General features: G+C 38.3%; 1 protein-coding gene across 8 annotated transcripts in view; it reads left to right on the top strand.

Annotated features, from left to right (window-relative positions):
• PEX5L (peroxisomal biogenesis factor 5 like) overlaps positions 1-21,144 on the top strand; it is a 226,426-nt gene that overhangs the window by 138,066 nt on the left and 67,216 nt on the right. For all 8 annotated transcript variants that reach the window (XM_059391486.1, XM_059391484.1, XM_059391483.1 and 5 more), the window contains 4 exons: positions 5,291-5,485; positions 7,366-7,489; positions 8,469-8,565; positions 19,244-19,339. In XM_059391486.1, the coding sequence (XP_059247469.1) occupies positions 5,291-5,485; positions 7,366-7,489; positions 8,469-8,565; positions 19,244-19,339 (512 nt within the window). The remainder of the gene's footprint in view (positions 1-5,290; positions 5,486-7,365; positions 7,490-8,468; positions 8,566-19,243; positions 19,340-21,144) is intronic.

Here is a 21,144-nt window from a genome sequence, read left to right on the forward strand (position 1 = left end):
GTCCTTGATTTGCATTTATCAGTCTGCATGATCTAAAGAATTTTATCCCTCAACTTGAGCCATTAGGTGGATAGTTACCATAGAAGAAACATTTTTCATGGTTTAAAAAATAATAATTTCCCTCCTTGATATGGGGTCTGTATACCTCTGTAAGAGATCCATATATGGACAGGGAGAGCTAACTTAACAGCTAGCTATCATAGCCACTTAATTAAATATTTTAATTGCAAAATTAGTGTAGTATTTACAAAATACATTTTTATGAAGTCCAATTAGCAGTGAAGACAATGGCATGCTTCCTGAGAGACCTTAGAAATTGGGAAGTAGCATGAGATACCTGGTGGTTCTGTCAGTTAAGAGTCTGCCTTCAGCTCAGGTCATGATCCCAGTGTCCTGGGATCAAGCCCCACATCAGGTTCCCTGCTCAGTAAGGAGCCCGCTTCTCCCTGGCCCTCTGTTGCTCCCCATGCTGTGCTCTCTCTCTCTGTCAAATGAATTTAAAAAAAAAAATCTTTAAAATCTTAAAAAAAGAATTTGGGAGGTAGCTTTAATAACATAATCCGATAAAATAAGCAAAAATTTGTTGGATTAATAAAGTTCAATGTATCTATTCGACTTCACTGGCAAAATCCTTTCTAAGGGACTTGTCTTTGTAGCCACTATATTAAAGAATACCATGTTTCTAGAATGCCAGCATAGCTTACAAAACAGGACAGAGATTCCATCCGCTCCTTGTGGCACATTCTATTACTGAACCAATCAGGACTGTCCCTTGATCTGTCCTCTCTGACCACTCCATGTAGATTTATTCCTTACAAGAAATTCACTAAAAATCAGAGACTCATTATACCATAGTGGTGCAAATACCATTGCACTTACCATCAAAGCATCAAATCAAAGCTTCATAATCAGTGCTATTTTAATCTAACTGTTTAAACAGCCTCACCTCCCATAGCCCAGGTAATCTAGCATATGTAAATATCTTCACCCACCCCTCCAGGAGCCTTCCAGTTCAATAGGTTATGATCTTCAATCAGATGCCCTTGAGAAAAAGGGAAACAAATACTTACATAGCACCTTACAGCTTCCATCTTCAAAAGTTCCTCCCAATGAAATTAGGTGATCCAAAAAAAAAAAAAAAAGTGTCAGAGATTACCAACTATTTACATTAAGCCAGACTATCCAAACTGCCAGATGATTTGGAGCTAAACAAAAAAATAATCAAGCCGTATCAATAGAGTCAGCATATTGCCTCCAGTTTCAGATAAATTCTAGTGAGGCATGGTGACAAACACATGCTTGGGAGTAACAACAGGGCCTGTGTTTGCATCCTGGCATGGGCACTGACATATGAACTGTGTTAGTTTCTTATTGCTGCTGTAACAAATTACTGCAAGTTTAAACGACACAAATTTATTATCCTTCAATTCTGAAAGTCATCAATCCTAAAATCAAGGTGTCAGCAGAGCCATATTCCTTCTGGAGATTCTAGGGAGAATTTGTCTTCCTGCCTTTTTCAGCTTCTGAGAGTACCTGGAATTCCTTGGTTTATGGCCCCTTCTTCCATCTCCAAAGCCAGCAACGCAACATCTTCAAGCCTGTCTCTCCCTCTCTCCCTCTCTCTCTCTCTCTCCCTCTCATACACACACACATACATTTTCACATCCACTGTAAGAGGTGGTTATCTCAATTCAGACACACAGATTACAGAACCCATGTGACTTTCATGTGCCTAAAAGGGTTTTTAAAACTGGATTAAGAAGATCAGCCAAACAAATATCCCCTTCCATGCCAAGATATGCTCCCTTCAAAGCCCATACGGAACAGTGAGACCCTTTATTTCTAAGTCTTAATGAAAGCACATATAAGTGCAACACACACACACACACTTGCTGAAATGCAGTTTGTCTCTTCCAGAAAGTAAAAGGCTGTACCCATCCTTCTATGCTTTTGAAATTATAGTCCCTAGGGACTCTCTCAGCTTCAGAGTTTACCATCCAACCTCCAAGCCACCCCCCACTTCATCAACTGGGTAACAAATAGGGTTTTCTGTGTGTGCAAAGCATTTGTTTCACATTTGCTAGGCAAAGAACAAAGGAACAAAAAGCTCAGAACCAACACAGAGGTGCCCAGGCCAGTTTGGAGAGGAGAAGAATGTTGCTGAGCCAAGCGTGAATTTGTATTTCACTCTTAGTAATCCATTTGTTCTGAATGGTGAGAAGCAGATATAGAATTAAATTAATATTCACCAGTTATTATTCTGTAGCAAATGTACTTCCTATATACGAATAGACAAGTCCTATATAATTTGCTTCTAAAAGAAGTGTAGGAGCAAATGACTAATTCCTAATTGTTTGTACAATTAGTAAAAAGACATATATGGCATTCCAGAGACTATTATCCATTTCCTTCCTTCTATTATAAGGAAATCTTGGTGGGCCTAGAATCTCTGCCAACATAATAGTTGACTGGAAATTTCTGTTTAAATATTCAAAGAATATGAAAAGTGTTATATCCTAGCCTATTTTGGCTTCTTGCCATGCTTAAATTTTAAACACCAAACCACGCAGCTTAGCTCTAAAAACCACTTCTTTCCTCCCACTTTAAGGTACTTGCTGGCCACAAAACACTGCTCATATCTCAGAGCATTTTAGCACTGGAAAGTGGCTCCCCTCTCCTCAGGAAGACTCAGAGGAGATAAGCTGATGCTTTCAGGCCATTTACTTCCGAGCATCCTCTGTAGACCAATATCTTTGTTTCACTCTCTGTTTTATTCCCAGTGGTGTTTCTTCTTTCTGTGAGTGTGTGGATACACTTCTTGCCCAAAATAGAAAAAAAGCAGGGAGAATAGGAGGAGATCAACAAAAAAGAAAGAAAAGCATCACGAATTGGCCACTAACGAATGGAAATAACGTTTATTGGGTACCTATTGTATGCTTGGCACTTTACACAGTCAATAAACAAATTATATAAGTTAATCTTCCTATCATACCAAAAAGACTTAATCTGCATTTTTTTCCGAGGAGGAAACTGAAACTCAGCAAAATCAAGAAAATTTCTCGGAGTCACACAGCTAAACAGTGACAGAGCCGGGTCTTTCCACTTCACCATTAACATCCACATTCATAATTGAAATCAAAACAAGATTATTGGGAATACAACTTGACAAACCATTCTAAAGATCCTATGGAGTGGTTGACTCACGAGGACTGCGTGGTACTAAAGAAATGCAGGTTGTGAATGCCACTGAGCCCTGATCCAACCTTGAGTGCAGGGGAGAAGCACATAGAAAGAGTGCTGAGATATCAACAAAACTCCACTCCCTACCCAGAGGACAAGCTGAGAGGTCAGAGGGGAGGAATGCCGCAGTCACAGTTGTAGACGGTGCCAGGAAGTGTTAACACCAAGATTTTTCGGACACATTGTTGACTTTTCTAAACTATCAGGGTGAAGAGATCCCAGGCCAGGAAGCCACCAGGCCAGTCCAGAAGCCAGTCTCAGGGTTCTTGAACTGGTAGAGAGGCAGGGCTGGAGGGACCTTCCCTAATTGAAGTTTTCCATTTCTCACGATGAGCTAGCCACACCCTGATGACTTGCACTGTAAGAGAAAGGATAAAAAGTTACAAGGCTTGCCTATTTTCTTCTCATTTACCTACTTTGCAGCAAAACAAATTATTTCTGCTTTTATTAGAGTATTTAATGCAATGTAACCAATCTGCGAGGAAGTTAAAGTGTAGCCATTTTATGGTTTGTTACACTGAAATTTAAATTTGCATATTAAGTAGCAAAAACATTAACATGTGTACCTATTCATCAGCTATGGATTGTAAAATATGTCTCTAATGTGAGCCCAAACAGCAAGCCATTTTCTTATTGAACTGCTTAATTAAATAAAAGATGATTAACAGCACTCCTTTATATCCTGTATACCTTAGTAGTTCAAAATTTAAAACACAAAGACATCAGAAACTTTTTACAAATCTTCCTCATAACTGTTTTGCAAACATACCTCTGAATATGATAGACTATTCTCTGGAAAAAATGTGCTGTAAAATATACCTCTCTATAAACATGGCAGAGCAATAAAGTAACTACTACCTGAATTCATATCCTATTTTATTATTTTAATTTGATTTAAACTTTCATCACTGGTGAGGCTGGTCTAAGTCTTATTTTGTGGGTTTGTACAGTGCCAAAATAAAGGAGAATATGTAGGAAACTGTTTAGTCTAAATGCAAACCATCTTTAGAAATCAATGGTGAGTTAACTTAATTTGATACTTTTTTCACATTTACCTCAATTACATCAATTTCTTTCATTTTTATTATGTTATGTTAGTTAACATACAGTACTTCATTAGTTACATTATTTGTGTACAACACCCAGTGCTCATCACAATACATGCCCTCCTTAATACCCACCAGGCTATCCCATTCCCCCACCCCCTTCCCCTCTGAAACCCTCAGTGTTTTTTTCTCGGAGTCCATAGTCTCTCATGGTTCATCTCCCCCTCTGATTTCCTCCCCTTCATTTTTCCCTTCCTTCTCCTAATGTCCTCCATGCTGTTCCTTGTTTCACATATGGGTGAAGCCATATGATAATTGTCTTTATCTGCTTGACTTATTTCACTTAGCATAATCTCCTCCAGTTCCATCCATGTCTATGCAAATGGTGGATATTCATCCTTTCTGATGGCTGAGTAATATTCCATTATATATATGAACCCCATCTTCTTTACCCATTCAAAATGGGCAGAAGACAAGAACAGACACTTCGCCAAAGAAGACATATGAATGGCTAACAGACATATGAAAAAATGTTCAATATCATCAGCCATCAGGGAAATTCAAATCAAAACCGCATTGAGATACCACCTTACACCAGTTAGAATAGCAAAGATTAAAAAGACAGGAAACAACAAATGTTGGAGAGGATGTGGAGAAAGGAGAACCCTCTTACACTGTTGGTGGAAATGCAAAGTGGTGCAGCCACTTTGGAAAACAGTATGCAGTTTCTTCAAAAAGTTAAAAATAGAGTTACCTTTTGAACCAGCAATTATACTACTGGGCATTCACCCCAAAGAAAAGAAGGGGCACATGCATCCCAATATTCATAGCCACGATTTCCATAATAGCCAAACCATGGAAGGAGCCTTTCAACAGGCAAGTGGGTAATTTGATACTTCTACACTATACCCACAAAATCTTCCTGCACCCAACTGAAACCTATTTTTAAAAAATGACTTCAGAGCAGTGAGTGAGCTTATCTTAACCTTTTCCATCTCTGATAGTATTGACCACAGGCTTGGATCTCCTTGACCTGAGTGAACCTGTCTCTCAAACCCAAACCAAAGGCAAGAAGTTGGAGGCCTCATCAAAAACCTCATCCCTCAAGAAAAAGGCTGATGGATCCGATCTCATCAGTGCAGAAGCTGAGCAGAGAGGCCAGCCTCTCCGAGGCCCAGAGACATCATCTTTAGATTTAGGTAAGGTAATAGCATGTGTCTGCTGTTGCTGGTCCTTGCCTTAATACAACGAAGTTCCACAAATGATATGAAAACTACAGGCAAAGGAGTAAAAAAGCTTAATTCCATGAAGGAGTAGGGGCAACACACACTTCTTTTGTGCTTGAATTAAATAGTATTTGGGGAGCTCAGTCTTGCATAACCGATGTGGATTCATTCATTTATGTATCCATCCTACATATGTTGAATACTTGATAGATGGCAGGTGCCCTGTGAGGCATTGGAGTTACAAGTAAGAATGAGACATGAATCTTGCTTTCTAGGAGCATTTAGTTTGGAGTGGGAAATAGCCAGTCAAGAGATAGAAAAGAGAGAGAGAGAACAGCTTTAACACAAGGTCCAGGAACAGCCAGCCAGAGCATGTAACATGCATGGGGATATATCGAATACAATAATAACAACTACCATTTTTTTAAAGATTTTATTTATTTATTGGACAGAGAGATCACAAGTAGGCAAAGAAGCAGAGAGAGAGGAGGAAGCAGGCTCCCCGCTGAGCAGAGATCCTGATGCCGGCTGATCCCAGCATCCCGGGATCATGACCTGAGCCGAAGGCAGAGGCTTTAACCCCTGAGCCACCCAGGTGCCCCACAGCTACCATTTATTGATGGTTTATCACATCCAGGACTATGCTGCATGATTACATGCATTAGCCCATTAGTTCATTGAAAACTTAGAATTTAAATAATTTTCCCAAGATCTCAGTTAGTATAAGGAAGTCCTGGAATTTGAGCATATTTCTGGTTAATTTCAAAACCATACTTTTATCTACTACTATACATCTTCCTGAGAAAGGAAAGCTTAACTTTATCTCATGGAACCAGTTAAATTATGGTCTTATTTCTCAGGAGTAACAAGAGTGGCAGACAGTTCAGAAAGCCAAGGGCATCCATCATGTCCTCTCTCCTCTGCCTTGTCCCTCTCTGAGGCCTGTCTCTTTGGAGGAAAGTTTTCTAACTATCTCCACAACTTCCTCACTACCAATGTGTTCTAGGTTTTCCCAGGTGTACAGATGAATAATGAAATGTACACACTTATGTAGGGATATATTATTAAATGCATTACATTATAGCACAATAAACTTAAAAATGAAACATTCATTTCTCTGCTTTTGAGAAAATGTCCTGTGAAGAAGTCATAAAAATACTTAAAGAACTTTGGAGGACGCCAACTGCAAATCTTTTTAGAGATGGCCGCCAAAGTTGTTTAAGTGATTTATTTACAGTCACACACCTGTTAATAATAGCAAACCCAGCCATATTTCTTATCTGTAAGAATTAAACCACTGGGAGAAAATGGTTCTAGCATTCTCTTGGCTTTCTCCATCACCTCCTTTTTTTCTATTCCCATTATTCATTCCCTCATTTGATGAATAATTAAGCAGTTTTACAAAAGCTGTGAATAGTGTTCCAGTTCCTTCTTACCTTCTTTTAACAATGAGGTTCATCTCTTTAAACAGAATTTCTTTCTAGAAATTTGTCAGACGTGCCTCAAAGCCACCTCCTTAGGTGGAGGCCGCTAGGATAGTATTCCATATGTTTATTCTTATGGGATTCCATGAATTTATACAAAGAATTCAGAATGCACATAGCTCTTGGAATAAATTTGGGAAAACAACTTGATTGTTTAACAAAAGCAAACCAATTTCTCTTACTAAGTCTCATTTCTGTTTAGCTGAGCATGTTTTAGTTTTCATGCAGTCTTAAAAAGTTGGTCTTGGGTTTAGGAGCATCAGTTGAATGAAGTTGACTTGTATAAGACTTCTTAATCTTAATTTCCCTTCTTATCTCTGCACTTTATAATTCACTGTCCCGGTTACCCCTTTCTTATCTCTTTCATAGACATTCAAACACAACTGGAAAAATGGGATGATGTTAAGTTTCACGGAGATCGAAATAGCAAGGGACATCAAATGGCGGAGAGAAAATCATGCTCATCGAGAACTGGATCAAAAGAACTCTTATGGTAAAATATTTTAATAGCTAATGGTCTGTCAGCTCTATGGATATTTCTCCTATGTACTGAAATAGCCAATGAGTTAAGTCAATCCAAATATTTGGTGCCATGTATAACGCTCCATTTATCAATGCTAATTGTGGCTTCCAAAACAAGTATTTCATCTGAATTGTCAAAAATTCAGCCAAAAATGATGTTGGTAAATTTAGAATTCAGAATTCAATATTTGTTCCATATTTGTTGATAATTTTTTTTAATGTGTAACAGAGGTGACCAATAAAAATAGATTTATATATGTATATATATTTAATATATTATATGAATGGTAGTTAAAGTAAATGTTTCTGGTTACACAAGTAACCTTTTCTGACTGTCTTAATCATCATTGTCAGATAATGCACTAATTAAGAATAACCTGTGGATGCCCATGAGAAAAATTGGTTAACTGAATTTTCCCATGCTTTTCAAGCTTCTTAAAGGACAGCCTCTCTCATTCTCCTATTTCCCCTTGCACATCTCCATTTATTATGACTTTTCAGGTTCTATATAAGGGTCAAATCACACCAAGGACACTTTGTGAGATGTGCTCCCCTCCCCAAAACACAATACTGTTAAGAAAGCAGAACTGTAAAAAAAAAAAAAAAAAAAGCTAGTAAGAGGTAAAACCAGATTTAAAAAAAAAAAAAAAAAAAGCAGAACTGTTAGTAACAAAACTGGGATTGTATTTATTAACTGTTTGTAAATAATTGAACCAAATTCTAAATCAGAGATAATTACACCTAGCACTTTGCAGCCACTTAAATTTCAAAAGTGGTCGTTGTAATAAAATTATATAAAAGTTATCTCATTCAAGTTATCTCATCAAAATTCTGATGAGAGCTTTATTATCATGGCTCTCAATGATTCAAATTAACTCAGTTTCTTGACTGGTTTTCTAGTTGAGTTTGTTTCTCGGTATATGTTAATCTCCTTTATTCATCCCCTATAGGTCCTCAGAGCACAGATCTCAACCAGAGCTAAGCGGAGGGAAAAGCGCCCTGAACTCTGAGTCAGCTTCCGAGTTGGAATTAGTGCCTCCAGCACAGGTAACAAAAAAGAGAGAGAGAGAGAGAAAGAGATTCTTTAATGAACCCACCTTTTTTTTTCTTTTTTCCTGGGTTTTTGTTTGTTTGTTTGTTTTGTTTTGTTTTGTTTTGATTTAGAGAGAGAGAGAGAGATTGAGAGAGAGTTGGGGTTGGGGAGCGGAGGGCAGGGGGAGAGAGAGAATCCCAAGTAGACTCCACGTGTGACCTCACAACACAGAGATCATGACCAGAGCTCAAGTCAAGAGTGTGATGCCCAACCTACTGAGCTACCCAGGCACCCCAAACCCATCTTTTCTAGTAGATAATTTATATCATAAATATTTTATTTAAATATATAAATATTTTATATATATATTTGGCTAGATACCTGATGATAAATATATATTTGGCTAGAACATGTCTTAATGAATTCACTATATATTTAGCACTTTTTCTTTTTTCTAACATTTACTTTTCCATCATTTTGCAATATAAAATCTCTTCTACTCCAGTATTAACAATATTTATACAATAGAACACCAAGAAGAGGAACTTACATATTAAGTATTCATTTGCATGTATGCCCTGTGGATCCAAGTACTTACATATCAGGATCCTGACTGTCACACTAAAATAAATTTTATGTTAAGGAATAAATAGTTATAGTATTAGCAGTAATGATAATACTAAGAGCAACCATTTGTGAGGAGCCACTAAGTACTAGGGACTTTACTATGTGCTTTTTGTATGTTATGTCTAATACTCAAATAATCCTGTGAATTATTATTATCCTCATTTTTAAAAAGATTTTCTTTATTTGAGAGAGACAGAACAATCAGGGAAAGGGGCAGAGGGAGACAGAGAAGCAGACTTCCCACTGAGCAGGGAGCCCAATGCGGTGCTCAATCCCAGGACCCTGGATCACGACCTTAGCCGAAGGCAGATGCTTAACAAACGGACCCATCCAGGCACCCCTTGCTGGCCTCATTTTAAGGATCCTTTAAAAAGTTTTGGTGAAGTCAAAATCTTTTTTCTGGGGTACCCAACTAATCACTGGTGGAAGTACGGTAGGGGAACCTGACCTGTCTGTCCACTGTTTGACCCTCAACTCCAGTATAACTGGTTTGTCTATAACTAGCTATCTCCTTTGGGTAAGACTGCCAAGAAGGCCAAAATCAGTCTCAATCTTTTTATTTGCTCAAACACTTTGTAAGGGTACAGTCTTGATCTAAAACCACAAAGATCTCTTAAGAAATGTGTCCACATTTATGCAGTTTACAGTCTTGTTGAACATAAGGGAGATGAAGTGAGCAAGAGAAATTTTCTTGAGTTTACTAGATCAGATATTGAAATTAAGAGAAGAGATATGTTATCTGAGGTGAAGTAAAGGGTTAATCATGATAATAGCAAATATTACTGAGAGCTATGATAAAGTCTTCTAATACATGTTAGCTCATTTGATCCTGATAAATGGCTGTATGAGGTAAGTTTATTTATTACCCCTATTTTATAGACAGGGAAACTAAGGCACAGTGTCATTAAGAAAATTGTCTACGCACCGAGAACTAGTAAGTGGCATAGAGAAGGAGGACACACACAGATAGGAAATTTGGAGGACATGGAAGTCCTCTGGAAACTTTTCTAAGCCACTAAGGGAACCACCTCTTCTCCCCATTTCTATATTCACTGGAGAGGGGTGAACATTACTGCTCCTAGGACTCTGCTGGAAAACAAGTTAGTTCACTTCCAGAACAAATAACCCTGGGAAGCTTAATGAATTGTAAATGTAGCATGAAAATGTATTTTCATCCTCTGTGTTCATTCTAAATGCATCTTTTTTAAAACTGATAACATTTATTAGAGAACCATTTCTTGTTAAGTGCATTAGAGATTTAGATTCAGCTAAAGTAATTGGTACTGTTTCATAACCTGGATCCTTGGAACAATTTAATGTAGCAATAGAACATTTGTTTCTGCAGCAGGGGGGAGGCTTGGCACAGGTGGGCTGTTCTACACAATGCTGGAGGGGCAAAGGATCAGCTGGGGTCTTCAGTTGCCATGGAGACCCACAATGCATTTATCTTATTATTCCAATGACTGCTACTCTCCTGCTGGTTGTCTGATTTCATCCCACCACATTGTCCTTCCACATGCCCACTGGTGTGCCTTGAAGCAAACACAATGTGCTTTGGACAATTTGTGTGAGATTCCCAATGTTGTCCTCCAAAACACAGTTTAAAGTGCACTGTGACAGTTCTCTGTCTAGATAAATTGTAGTGAATCCTTTAGAGGGTTACCAATTACTTGTAAAGAATTTGTCCCTTAATGTGCTTTTTTTTAAAACACTGCATGTTGGGGCACTTGAGTGACTCAATTGGTTCAGCCTCTGACTCTGTTTTGACTCACATCGTGATCTCAGGGTTGTGGGATGGAGCCTCACGTCTCGCTCTGCACTCAGGTTGGAGTCTGCCTGAGATTCTTTATTGGTCCCCCTCTATGACTCCCCTTACTCACGCTAAAATAAATAGATAAGTAAAAAAAAATTAAAAACACTGCATGTTTATCAAGGTTTGCCTAAACTAAGAAATTTCAATTCTCCTAGTTTTAAGTCCAGCCTATGGTTTAATTAGGACAATTTAACGAATTCAGAATTTAATCATCTAAAATACTAACCACTCAAAACAGTAGAGAATAGAATGATTGATTGTAATAGAAGACAGAAAGGTGTTTTTACTGTTAGAAACATGCTGCCCTTAAATATATGATCTCTCTAGATAGATAAGATGATGAAGATGATATAAAAATTCAACTTAAAACAGGCTTGCAGGGGCGTGTGGGTGGCTAAGTCCGTTAAGTGTCTGCCTTTGGCTCAGGTCATGATCCCAGAGTCCTAGGATGGAAGCCTGCAGCCAGCTCCCTGCTCAGTGGGGAGTCTACTTCTCCCTCTGCCCCTCTCCCCTGCTAGTACTTGCTCTCTCAAATAAATAAATAAAGTCCTTTAAAAAATAAAATAAAATAAAACTTGCTTGCACACTATTTAAGTAAACAATTTCAGCTTACCAAAACTTGTTACTGCTCTACTATCACACAGATGGCTCATGAGAAAATCAAGGAAATGTTTTCTTCTCTCTCAAGCCAACATAAACAATCTTAGGTTCAACAGGTGAGGAGCTGTTTACAAGACTTATTTAAAAAATCACATTTCGAAAAAATTCATGTTTAAGAATCATAAGGAAAATGGAGCGAATTCGAGAACAGGAAAATGTAGTCTAGTCTCTTTCAAATAGTGTTTTAAATACACTAATCAGAATGACAGGAGATTATAATGAATCATATAATCTCTATGTATTTAAGAATAAATTTTCTTGACACTCTTACAACTGTATAATTAGTATGCCCTGGAGTTAATTGTTTAAAGAAATTGTACAATCAAAAAAATTATAAAACATTTGAAGAGTTGAAGAAAAACACAAGTGATGACATGAAATTAACTTTTTCTAATAAATGGGTTGAGATAGTGGTAAGGCAAAAGAAAGTGAGTGCAACATTTGCTGGCAAGTGATGGCAAGTTCAAGCATTTCTTTATCCAGTCTGGACCCTGGAAGGATAGCTCCAAGGCAGGTTCTTGCCAACCTAAGTTGGACCTAATGAGGTGCAGGAACCGGGCTCTCCAGTACTTAGTCATAGTCATGCAACTCTCTGATTTTGCAGACTTTGGCACAGCAAATGCTTCCTTCCATATTGTCCTAAGTCCATCAAGTTGGCAGTATCCCAAACCAGAACAATTGAGACTTTAAGATAGAAATGTAAGTATGTTTTCAAAATTTTTAAAGGAGCAATAAAAGAAAGGCATGCTGATAGCTGTCCAATTACATACTTCATGCATATAATAGGAGATATTTCTAATATTTTTTGAAATTCTTACAGTAATCTTTGGAATTAATATCCCCATTTCTTACATGAGAAATTCATCTTAGAATTAGCTAAGGGACAGAAGAGCCAGCACTCAAATCACATCCATTAGCTTCTAAAGCCCCTGTTCCTAACCACATACCACCTCCGAGCAGCCGCATCAAGCTTATTCACCTAAGTCACAGACCATCTATTTCCTTTCTCACTGCAAGCCCTGATTGTACTTATATTTCTAAGATAAATATGAACTATGTGATTTTAAAGAGTATCACTTTCTTCCAGAAACTTTGTAAGATAAATTAGGACTCTTGTCAGATCTGAGGCCATACACAATTTTGTGTCTCCCCTCCTAAATTCCTTCATACAGAGATACACTCTTACTCTTCAAAATACTGACAGCTTGCATTTCATCCCATTTCAGTTCAGCAAACTATCCACAAGCCATAAGTGAGGCAGTGAAAAGGTTAGTAAGAAGAATTCAATTATAAGAAGTATCAAGACCTTTATGTCTATTAGAAACAGTTAGACAGTACACTTTATAAATATAGTTTTGCTTGTTGGAAGATAGTACAGGATCCACATCCTGACCATACACAGTGTGCTACCAATGAGGAAAGAAGCAAGCAAAGATGGAAGGAAGGAGGAAAGAAAAGGCAGCAGGGCAAGGTCATGGGAAGGCAAGGAAGAAGGAAAGAAATCCGAAAGATCACTTTCAGCATAGTAGGAAATCTGCACACAGTAGTACTCAACGAATACTTGCTGAATCGGGAAAGTAAGGGAATACTAACAAAAAAGAGAAACAACATGTGTCGAATTTAACAATTTGAAAGTTGTAGAAAATTAATAGTTAACTAAAGGGCAGATAAAAATTATTTAAAAATTAAATGACAAGATTTTATTCTTTTATCATTTTTGAAGCTGGTTTCAAAAATAATTTTTAGTTATGCATGATAGTGGACTGTCCATCTCTTTTCAAAATCATTGAAATCAAAATCATGATTTGATTTGAAGTTCTATAACAGAATTTCATAGTAAGATGGGGGTGGAAACCATATGCTGCCCTCCTTGCGCAAATCTCTAGGAATTTGTTCTTTGACACATAAGGTACAACTTCTTTTGTGTACCTTCAACAATAAATGCCAGTGGACTGATTAAGAAAAAGAAAATCATGACCCGCACAAAAAGGCATGAATTTATCTATTCTATATAAGAATCCAACCAGTCTGCATTAACCACTAAACGAAAGTGCTCTAAATACAGATAATTTTTTAAATGAATTTCTAAAGTCACACCTGATAAGTGCTGACCAGAAAGAGAATGACAAAAGCCAAATTTTATATCACTTACTATGTACTGAGAATTCTGTGTGTGTATTTACATGAGTTATTGTACTTGATTCTTACACAGACTCAGTTAAGTGAATATACATTTTGCAGATATGAATACTGGGGACTATAGAGATTAAGTAATTTGTCCAAGGTCACCAGTTACTATTAAATCCAATTAGGATTTGGCCCTAGGCAGTCTGGCTCCAAAGATTATGTCTTTAATTACTGTATTACACAGTTACCCAAAGTCTGCTAGTTGTTATATTTTTCTTTTCTATAGTTAGCAGCACCCTTTCCCCCATCAATCTTTTTTGAAAAGATACTGAGCTTTTTAAACATGTGCTTTGGTGAGAGACTTCCAGCAGCAATGGAAAGGTAATTGTATGAGAGGTTATGAAGGACTGACATTGAGGTTAGCTGACAGAGTTATTATGCTAGGACAACCACAGCCACAGATACAGTAAGCTTCAAATCATAACTTTAATCACAATCATAATTTTGAATAAAGAGTATAGAACAGTATTCTTAAAGAGTTCTTTTTCTTATCTTTCGCCTAGTGCTTATCATTTGGAACAATCAACAGCTGAGAGAACAAAAATGCTTTCTTCTATAGATAATGTAATACCCTAAAATCCAATTAGCCTAAACCAATTAAAATGGCTGTTTTTAAAGCCAAAGCCCTTCCAGGAGGTTGCTGTAACCGTAGATTTTTCAAAATCATGCAATGAAGCAAAAAAATGCCTACATCAGAATACATTTGTGAACTCCAGGGTTCCTCTTGCAAGCACATGATGTCAGCATCTAATCAGAAGCTATCAGAGTAGGTCTCTCCTTTGGCAGTTTCAGTATCACCAGGGAACTTGTTAGAAATGCAGATTCTGGGCCCCCACTCCCACACCTGCACCCACCGAATCCCCTGCGGCGCCCAGCAGTCTGTGTTTAGACGAGATTTCCAAATGCTTCTGGTGCTCACTCAAGCTTGAGAACTACTAATACAGCCACTGTGATACCAAAACAGCCTTGACTCAAATTTATGGCTGTAATTGTATTGCTTACCACTCCTCTAGTTAAGTACTGAGCAATAGATACAGTTCACCAGCATTGTTTATATATGCTCTCCCATATTCCAGTCTTTGCTATAATGAAATTACATGTTAACAAAAATAAAATCTTGGTTGAAAGGAAGGCTGCTCTTTACTACCTGCTACAATCTGTACTTCATTCTCAGTCCTAAACCACTATGTCTGGGTGGGTTACTAAATTACTGAAAAGTTTCAGAATCTGTTCAGTTGCCTACTACTCTCACTTGGAAACTGCCTTTATTTACATTCAGTGTTTTCCTATATTTTATAACATTTCTCTTAGCTTCTTTGGACAAAATAAATGGCTTTCAAATGTGAGGTAGACAACACTTGTCTAACTTAAGGCCTTTCTAAAAATGTGAGAAATAGGACTTACCTAAATAGTAATTGTACTACTGAAATAAAAGTTCATTTGCGGAGTAAGATTCTATTTACACTTGCTGTTTTAAGTGGCAAAGAGAATATGAACTATACGTCTCAAATCCTGAGAGAGATCTTTGCCTCTTCTTCCTGATATATGGTGCCCTTTGCATCCTGTGATTCATAATCCACTTGGGTCGTGAAACATTGATGAAGGGAAGCCAGTGACAGTAATGGAGTTCTGTTAGGTCAGGCTTCACAGGAGGGACAGATCGTATTTCACTGGTGAAAAGTGCCTCTAATAAAAGGAGGTGCCTTGGGACAGAAATATTAGTGCTTTCTCTTTCTTCTCATGCCATTCATGGGTCATTCATGACATTATTACATAAATGCACAGTTTATTTCTTACCATCTGTCCACATTTTTTTAAAATGTATTTGTTTGTTTATTTCATTAAGGAGGGAGCTAGCAGGAAGACAAAAGAGCTAGTTCCAAAGTAACAGAACAGAGATTTACGGAGCTAGCTGGGAAAGAAATGTCAAAATAAGTTTGCCAAGTATGATACAGGACTGGTTAATTTCTACAAGACAATAAGATCATAATGCTTTTGGGGTTAACATCTCTACCAGGCTGTAACATCCTAACAGCTTATCAATTCTGAAAGGTTGTAAACCATCTGCACCTTTTCTTTCTTAAAGATTTTATGTATTTACTTGAGAGAGAGAGAGAGAGCATGAGCAGGGAGGAGGGGCAGAGGCAGAGGGAGGAGCAGGCTCCCTGCTGAGCAGGGAACCCAACTCGGGACTCAATCCCAGGACCCTGATATTGTGACCTGAGCTACCCAGGTGGCCCAATCTTCATCTTTATATTTGTTAATCAAATATATTGTATCCCAAGAGTGTCAGACAAGGGTTGTAGTGGGATGAATCGTAGCTCCCCAATAAAGTTCTGTTCATACCTTAATCTCAGGAGCCTGTGATAATCAATCTCAGTTATATTTGAGAAGCTCCCTCTCCCTAGCTCCACCTCAATTATCTGGGTTGGGAGCTTGCATGCGGCCCAGAGAATAAGAGAGTTCTTGCTCATGGTGGCCATTGAGCCTGACCCACCTGAGCGTGAGGTACTGATGGCTATGCAGACACAGCCTCAGCATCCTCTTCCTCTTCTGACCACAGACACAGCTCCAGAGGCCTTCTCTCTGTGCTGCTAACAGGCCTAGCTCCTTACTAGACACCCCACGAAGACACCCTGAAGCCATTCCCCATCCACAGAACCAGGGATAGGAGGGCTTTGCTAACATAGACCTCTGCTGCTCCAGGCACAGGACCAAAAAAAAAAAAAAAAAAAAACCACCAAGTCCCCTCTCAATTTCCTCTTTAGCCGCCTGTACTGTCCAAGAAAACTTGATTGAGAACATATAGCTACCTTCTGGGAGTTGGCAAGAGAAAGACCTTTAATTCAGCAATTCATATATTCCCCTACAATATATTTTCAACAAATATTTACTGTTTATGGATCAGCTACTATTTATAGGACATACCAGGGGATACAGCAGTGAATACATCAAGGAGGAGGAAACATAAATTAATGTTTCAATAAATTAACCTTCCTTGTTCATTAATGCAAAACGCAGTCTAAGACTATTATTTATGTTCAGAAGTGTTCATAACAATGACTTCATTATTGTTTTCAGCCCATAATATTCTTGGGAGCTTCTTGATTGGCGCCCTCAGCCATACATGAACCTCTGAGAGACAGCTTTTCTAGATTTTGTGTCTTCCAAAATGGCCAGGGGAGCATAGCCCCTATGAGAGTCAGTATAGTGCAGTGATTATGAGCACGGCCCAGAAACATCAGCCCTACCATTGACTAGCTGTGTGCTGTGTGCCATGTTAACTGGTTCTCTGTGCCTCAATGGCATGGACTTAATGATAACACCTACTTGACTGGTTGTTGAAGAGACAAAGTGAGTAATAGTTTCTAAAGGACTTGAAGCAGCATCTGGCATGTAGTGAGCCCTCGTATTACTACTGTGTGATAATAAGGGGCTGGGGGTCCTCTTGAGGACCAGTGGTCATGGAGAAAAAATGAAAAGCAGTTGAGCTGTATAGGTGGTGCTGAGTGAAGGCTATTGAATAATGGTTTCCAAACATGGCTGCTTTTCAAAAATCACCAAAAGAGCTTTTCTTCTTTTTGTTTTGCTTTGTCTTGTTTTGTTTTAAGATTTTATTCATTTAAGAGAGAGAGAGAGCACAAGGGCAGGCAGAGGGAGAAGCAGACTCCCCACTGAGCTGGGAGTCCAACTCGGGACTCAATCCCCGGACCTGGAGATCATGACCTGAGCTGAAGGCAGATGCTTAACCATCTGAGTTACCCATGTGCCCCCAAAAGAGCTTTTCAAACTTTTAATGCCCAGGCCCTACCCTCAGAAATTCTTTAACTGGTCTAGAGCAGGGCCCAGGCTGCTCAAGTAATTCCCATAGAAGCCAAGGTTGAGCAACCCTAAAGGAGAGCAATCAAACACATGGATAAAAGGTGATAAAAGGGCAGAGGGGGGCTTCACTCCACAAGACTCCTTCCTCCTGCTCCCCAAGGTCTGGCTGCCTTATCAGTGCAATCCCTCAGCCTGTAGTCTAGAAACATCCTTAGTATTCACATCACCTGTAAGGCCGTGGGCTAGGTACAGGGGAGACCCAGACTTACCAGACAGAATCCGACCCTCATGGATCTCATGGTGTGGTAGAAAGATAGCCAAGAAAAGAAGCAGTTACATGGAGAAAAATCACAAATACCACAACTGCTCATGGAGAGAGGTCTGAACCAACTACAGTATATACTTACTAGGAAATCCCTGGGGAAGGATGAGGTGGCTCTAGAAATACTAAATGTGGTCCCTCTCCAAGATATATTGTTGAATGGAGAAAAGTAAGCTACAGAATAGCATACCATTTACATTTTGAAACTTTCTGAAACACATTACTACTGAGGGTACATAAATATATATGAAACTGAAAAGAAGTTCTAGAGGTTTACTTCTTATTTTCCATGATTTTTTTTTCAAAAAGAATGCATTTAGTGTTTGTAAAATTAACAATAAATAACATTTTTGAACTTCCAGCACTCTTGGTGGGGCTAGCCTCTGGAATATTTGCATTTAGCTAAATTAAGATGTATATCACGTTGCCTGTTAATTGTGAAAAACCGGTTGGCATTATCAAACATGAGTTTATCTAAGCGATGACTATTTAGCAGCACAATGCCCTGAGGAAACGGGACATGAGACAGATGTGTGCTAATAGAGGGAAGGCAATTCAGCATGAGGATCTGCTGTGCATATAAGGAAAGGGCCCAGCAGCCACCTCCCATCTCTGCAGCTTGCAGTCTTACCTGAGGTCAGTCCTCCTAACAAGCTGGAAGCTGGAATATCAGTTCCTAGGTTGAGGCTTCGAATGGAGATTCTCCATCTTAACTGCATATTAGAATCCTCTGAGGGGTACTAAATAAAATATCAATGCCTGAAACCATGAGCAATTCAAATAAGATCTTATGTTAATAAGATCTGGGCCTGGGTTTTGGTTTTAACATGACCAGGGCTGAGACGCACTCTTAGAAGAATCATGCATGGGGCACCTGTCTGGCTCAGTTGGTTAAGTTGCACCTTTGTCTCAGGTCATGATCTCAGGGTTCTGGGATCGAGCCCCGCATCAGGCTCCCTGCTCAGCAAGGACCCTGCTTCTCCTTCTCCTTCCGACTCTTGTTCTCTCTAGCTATCTCTGTCTCTCTCTCAAATTAATAAGTAAAATCTTTGGGGGGGAAAAATGCATGCATACTCACACAGGTGCTCACATTTTGGCACCATCCCAGTTTGGGCAACACCATGCTTACAAAGTGCTCCAAAAATAACATCCTTTGCAGATGCTTCTTAAACTCTAGGGAAATATGAGAAAAGGGAAAATATTTGGATTTTTGTGCTCTGTGATTCCAGTAGTATAACACCACATGTTTGGTTTATTTCAGGCTCGACTGACCAAAGAACAGCGCTGGGGAAGTGCATTACTTTCCAGAAACCACTCCTTAGAAGAAGAATTTGAAAGGGCAAAAGCAGCAGTGGAGGTACCTTTTTTAAAATTATTTTTTCTGTTTCATGTTTCTGGAAGTGGAATTCAAAAACTGAAACTTGACGTGAAACAACCAGGATAATGATTGTTAGAATGAGATTCGTTACCAGAGAAATTTTAGAATGAGATTTGTTACCAGAGAACTTTTGACTTGCCAACCAGAGGTGATTAACAGATGTTAAATCCCATGCCAATTCTGTGATGGGTAAGCAATCTGTTGTCTGGAGTCCTGGGTCAGAAAGATCTGAGCTAGTCTGGGTTCCATGATGAACCATCCTATGTCTTTGCTGTGCCTCTGTGAGGCCAACGTTGATCCCTGACATTTTTCTCTCTCTAGCATTTGGCATAATGCCTAAGACACAGAAGGTTATGCTGCTCCTGAAATACACATTTTCCCGAGTGGAATAAAAAGCATGACTGAGATAGTCAAGCAACGAATAGCCCATCCTAACTTGAGCCATAAATTTTTACTGTTAACAGTGTCCAAAACAATGACAATGTTGATAAAGCAAATGAAATACTTAATTTGAACTTTAATTTCCTTATCTGGCCTTCTAATAAGATTCCTTCCTAGTTGGAATCACAAAGAGTGCATCATAGATGCTATCTGCGACACTCCTCAAAGCTTCGCTAGATTGTTATTAAGAATGGAGCCTTTAACCAAAAGTAGGAACTTGCTAGGACCTCCATTTCTATTACGAATATGAAATCTTGAAGATTGAAAGTATACCTGTGATACAGTTCATTTATGTGTCTGTCTTACCACTAGGATTCAGATAAAATTATACTATGAGCAGTCTTTCAGTAGCTCCATACTTGAAGTGTAATTATATCATATTTGCAGTTTCATATTAAAAGTGTTCTTTATATTTTAGGAAGTAATTCTAGCTATAGTCTCATATCGTATTCAACAACCCAGTAAGAAAATCACCTTATCTCATCACAATACAGTCCACCAAAATTTATTCTTTTAATTTTATCCTTTTCTAATTTAAAAAAATTAATGCATTAGTGTTCTTGTGTAATCAACTGATATATTTGATTGAGACGAGATGAGTTCAATTAATTCGTTCACCTACACGGAGCCTGTACTGAACTTATCTTAAATGTAGATTTTCCCAGACTTTGGATCTAATTAAATTCATCTTTTGAACTCCTACTATGTGTACCACACTGACTTATCACTTAATAGAAGATGATATAGAATCATAGAATCTTGATCAATAAAGACATTAGAATTTATCTGGTCCCAGAAAAACAATGGGTTTAACCTCAGAAGTCTTAATTACAAAATTATTTATTTATCTGTGTGTGTGCATGTGTTTGTATACATATATTCATAAAATCATTTAATTTTAGTTTTGGTGGAGGCCTTAGAAGTCATATATCCCAACCAGGCATATAAAATAAAATTTGTTTTCTTTTCAAATGTACTTGATAAAGTATTTATTCAAACTTTCCCTGTTTCTACTTGAATACTTCAAATTAGTGGCAAACTCTTTTCAAGAAAACCTGCTTCCATTTTAATAGTCCTAACTATTTAAAAACCTCTTCCCTATATTATGTTGAAATTGGCCTACCAGCAACTTCCAGTTTTCCTTAGTGTTGGCGTTGCTCTCTCTGGAACAAGGCAGAATTAGTTTAGTCCCTTCTCTAAATGATGCTCACCTGAGCCCACGAAGGCTTGTCTTCTCTTGGTGTCTCCTTGTCTCTCCTGGGAATTGAGAGACTGATTTGTTATTCCAACTCGCCACTAATAGCTACATGATGACATACATTACATTAACCAATATAGGCTTC

Source organism: Mustela nigripes, chromosome 2, assembly GCF_022355385.1.
Source record: "Mustela nigripes isolate SB6536 chromosome 2, MUSNIG.SB6536, whole genome shotgun sequence".
NCBI lineage: Eukaryota > Metazoa > Chordata > Mammalia > Carnivora > Mustelidae > Mustela > Mustela nigripes.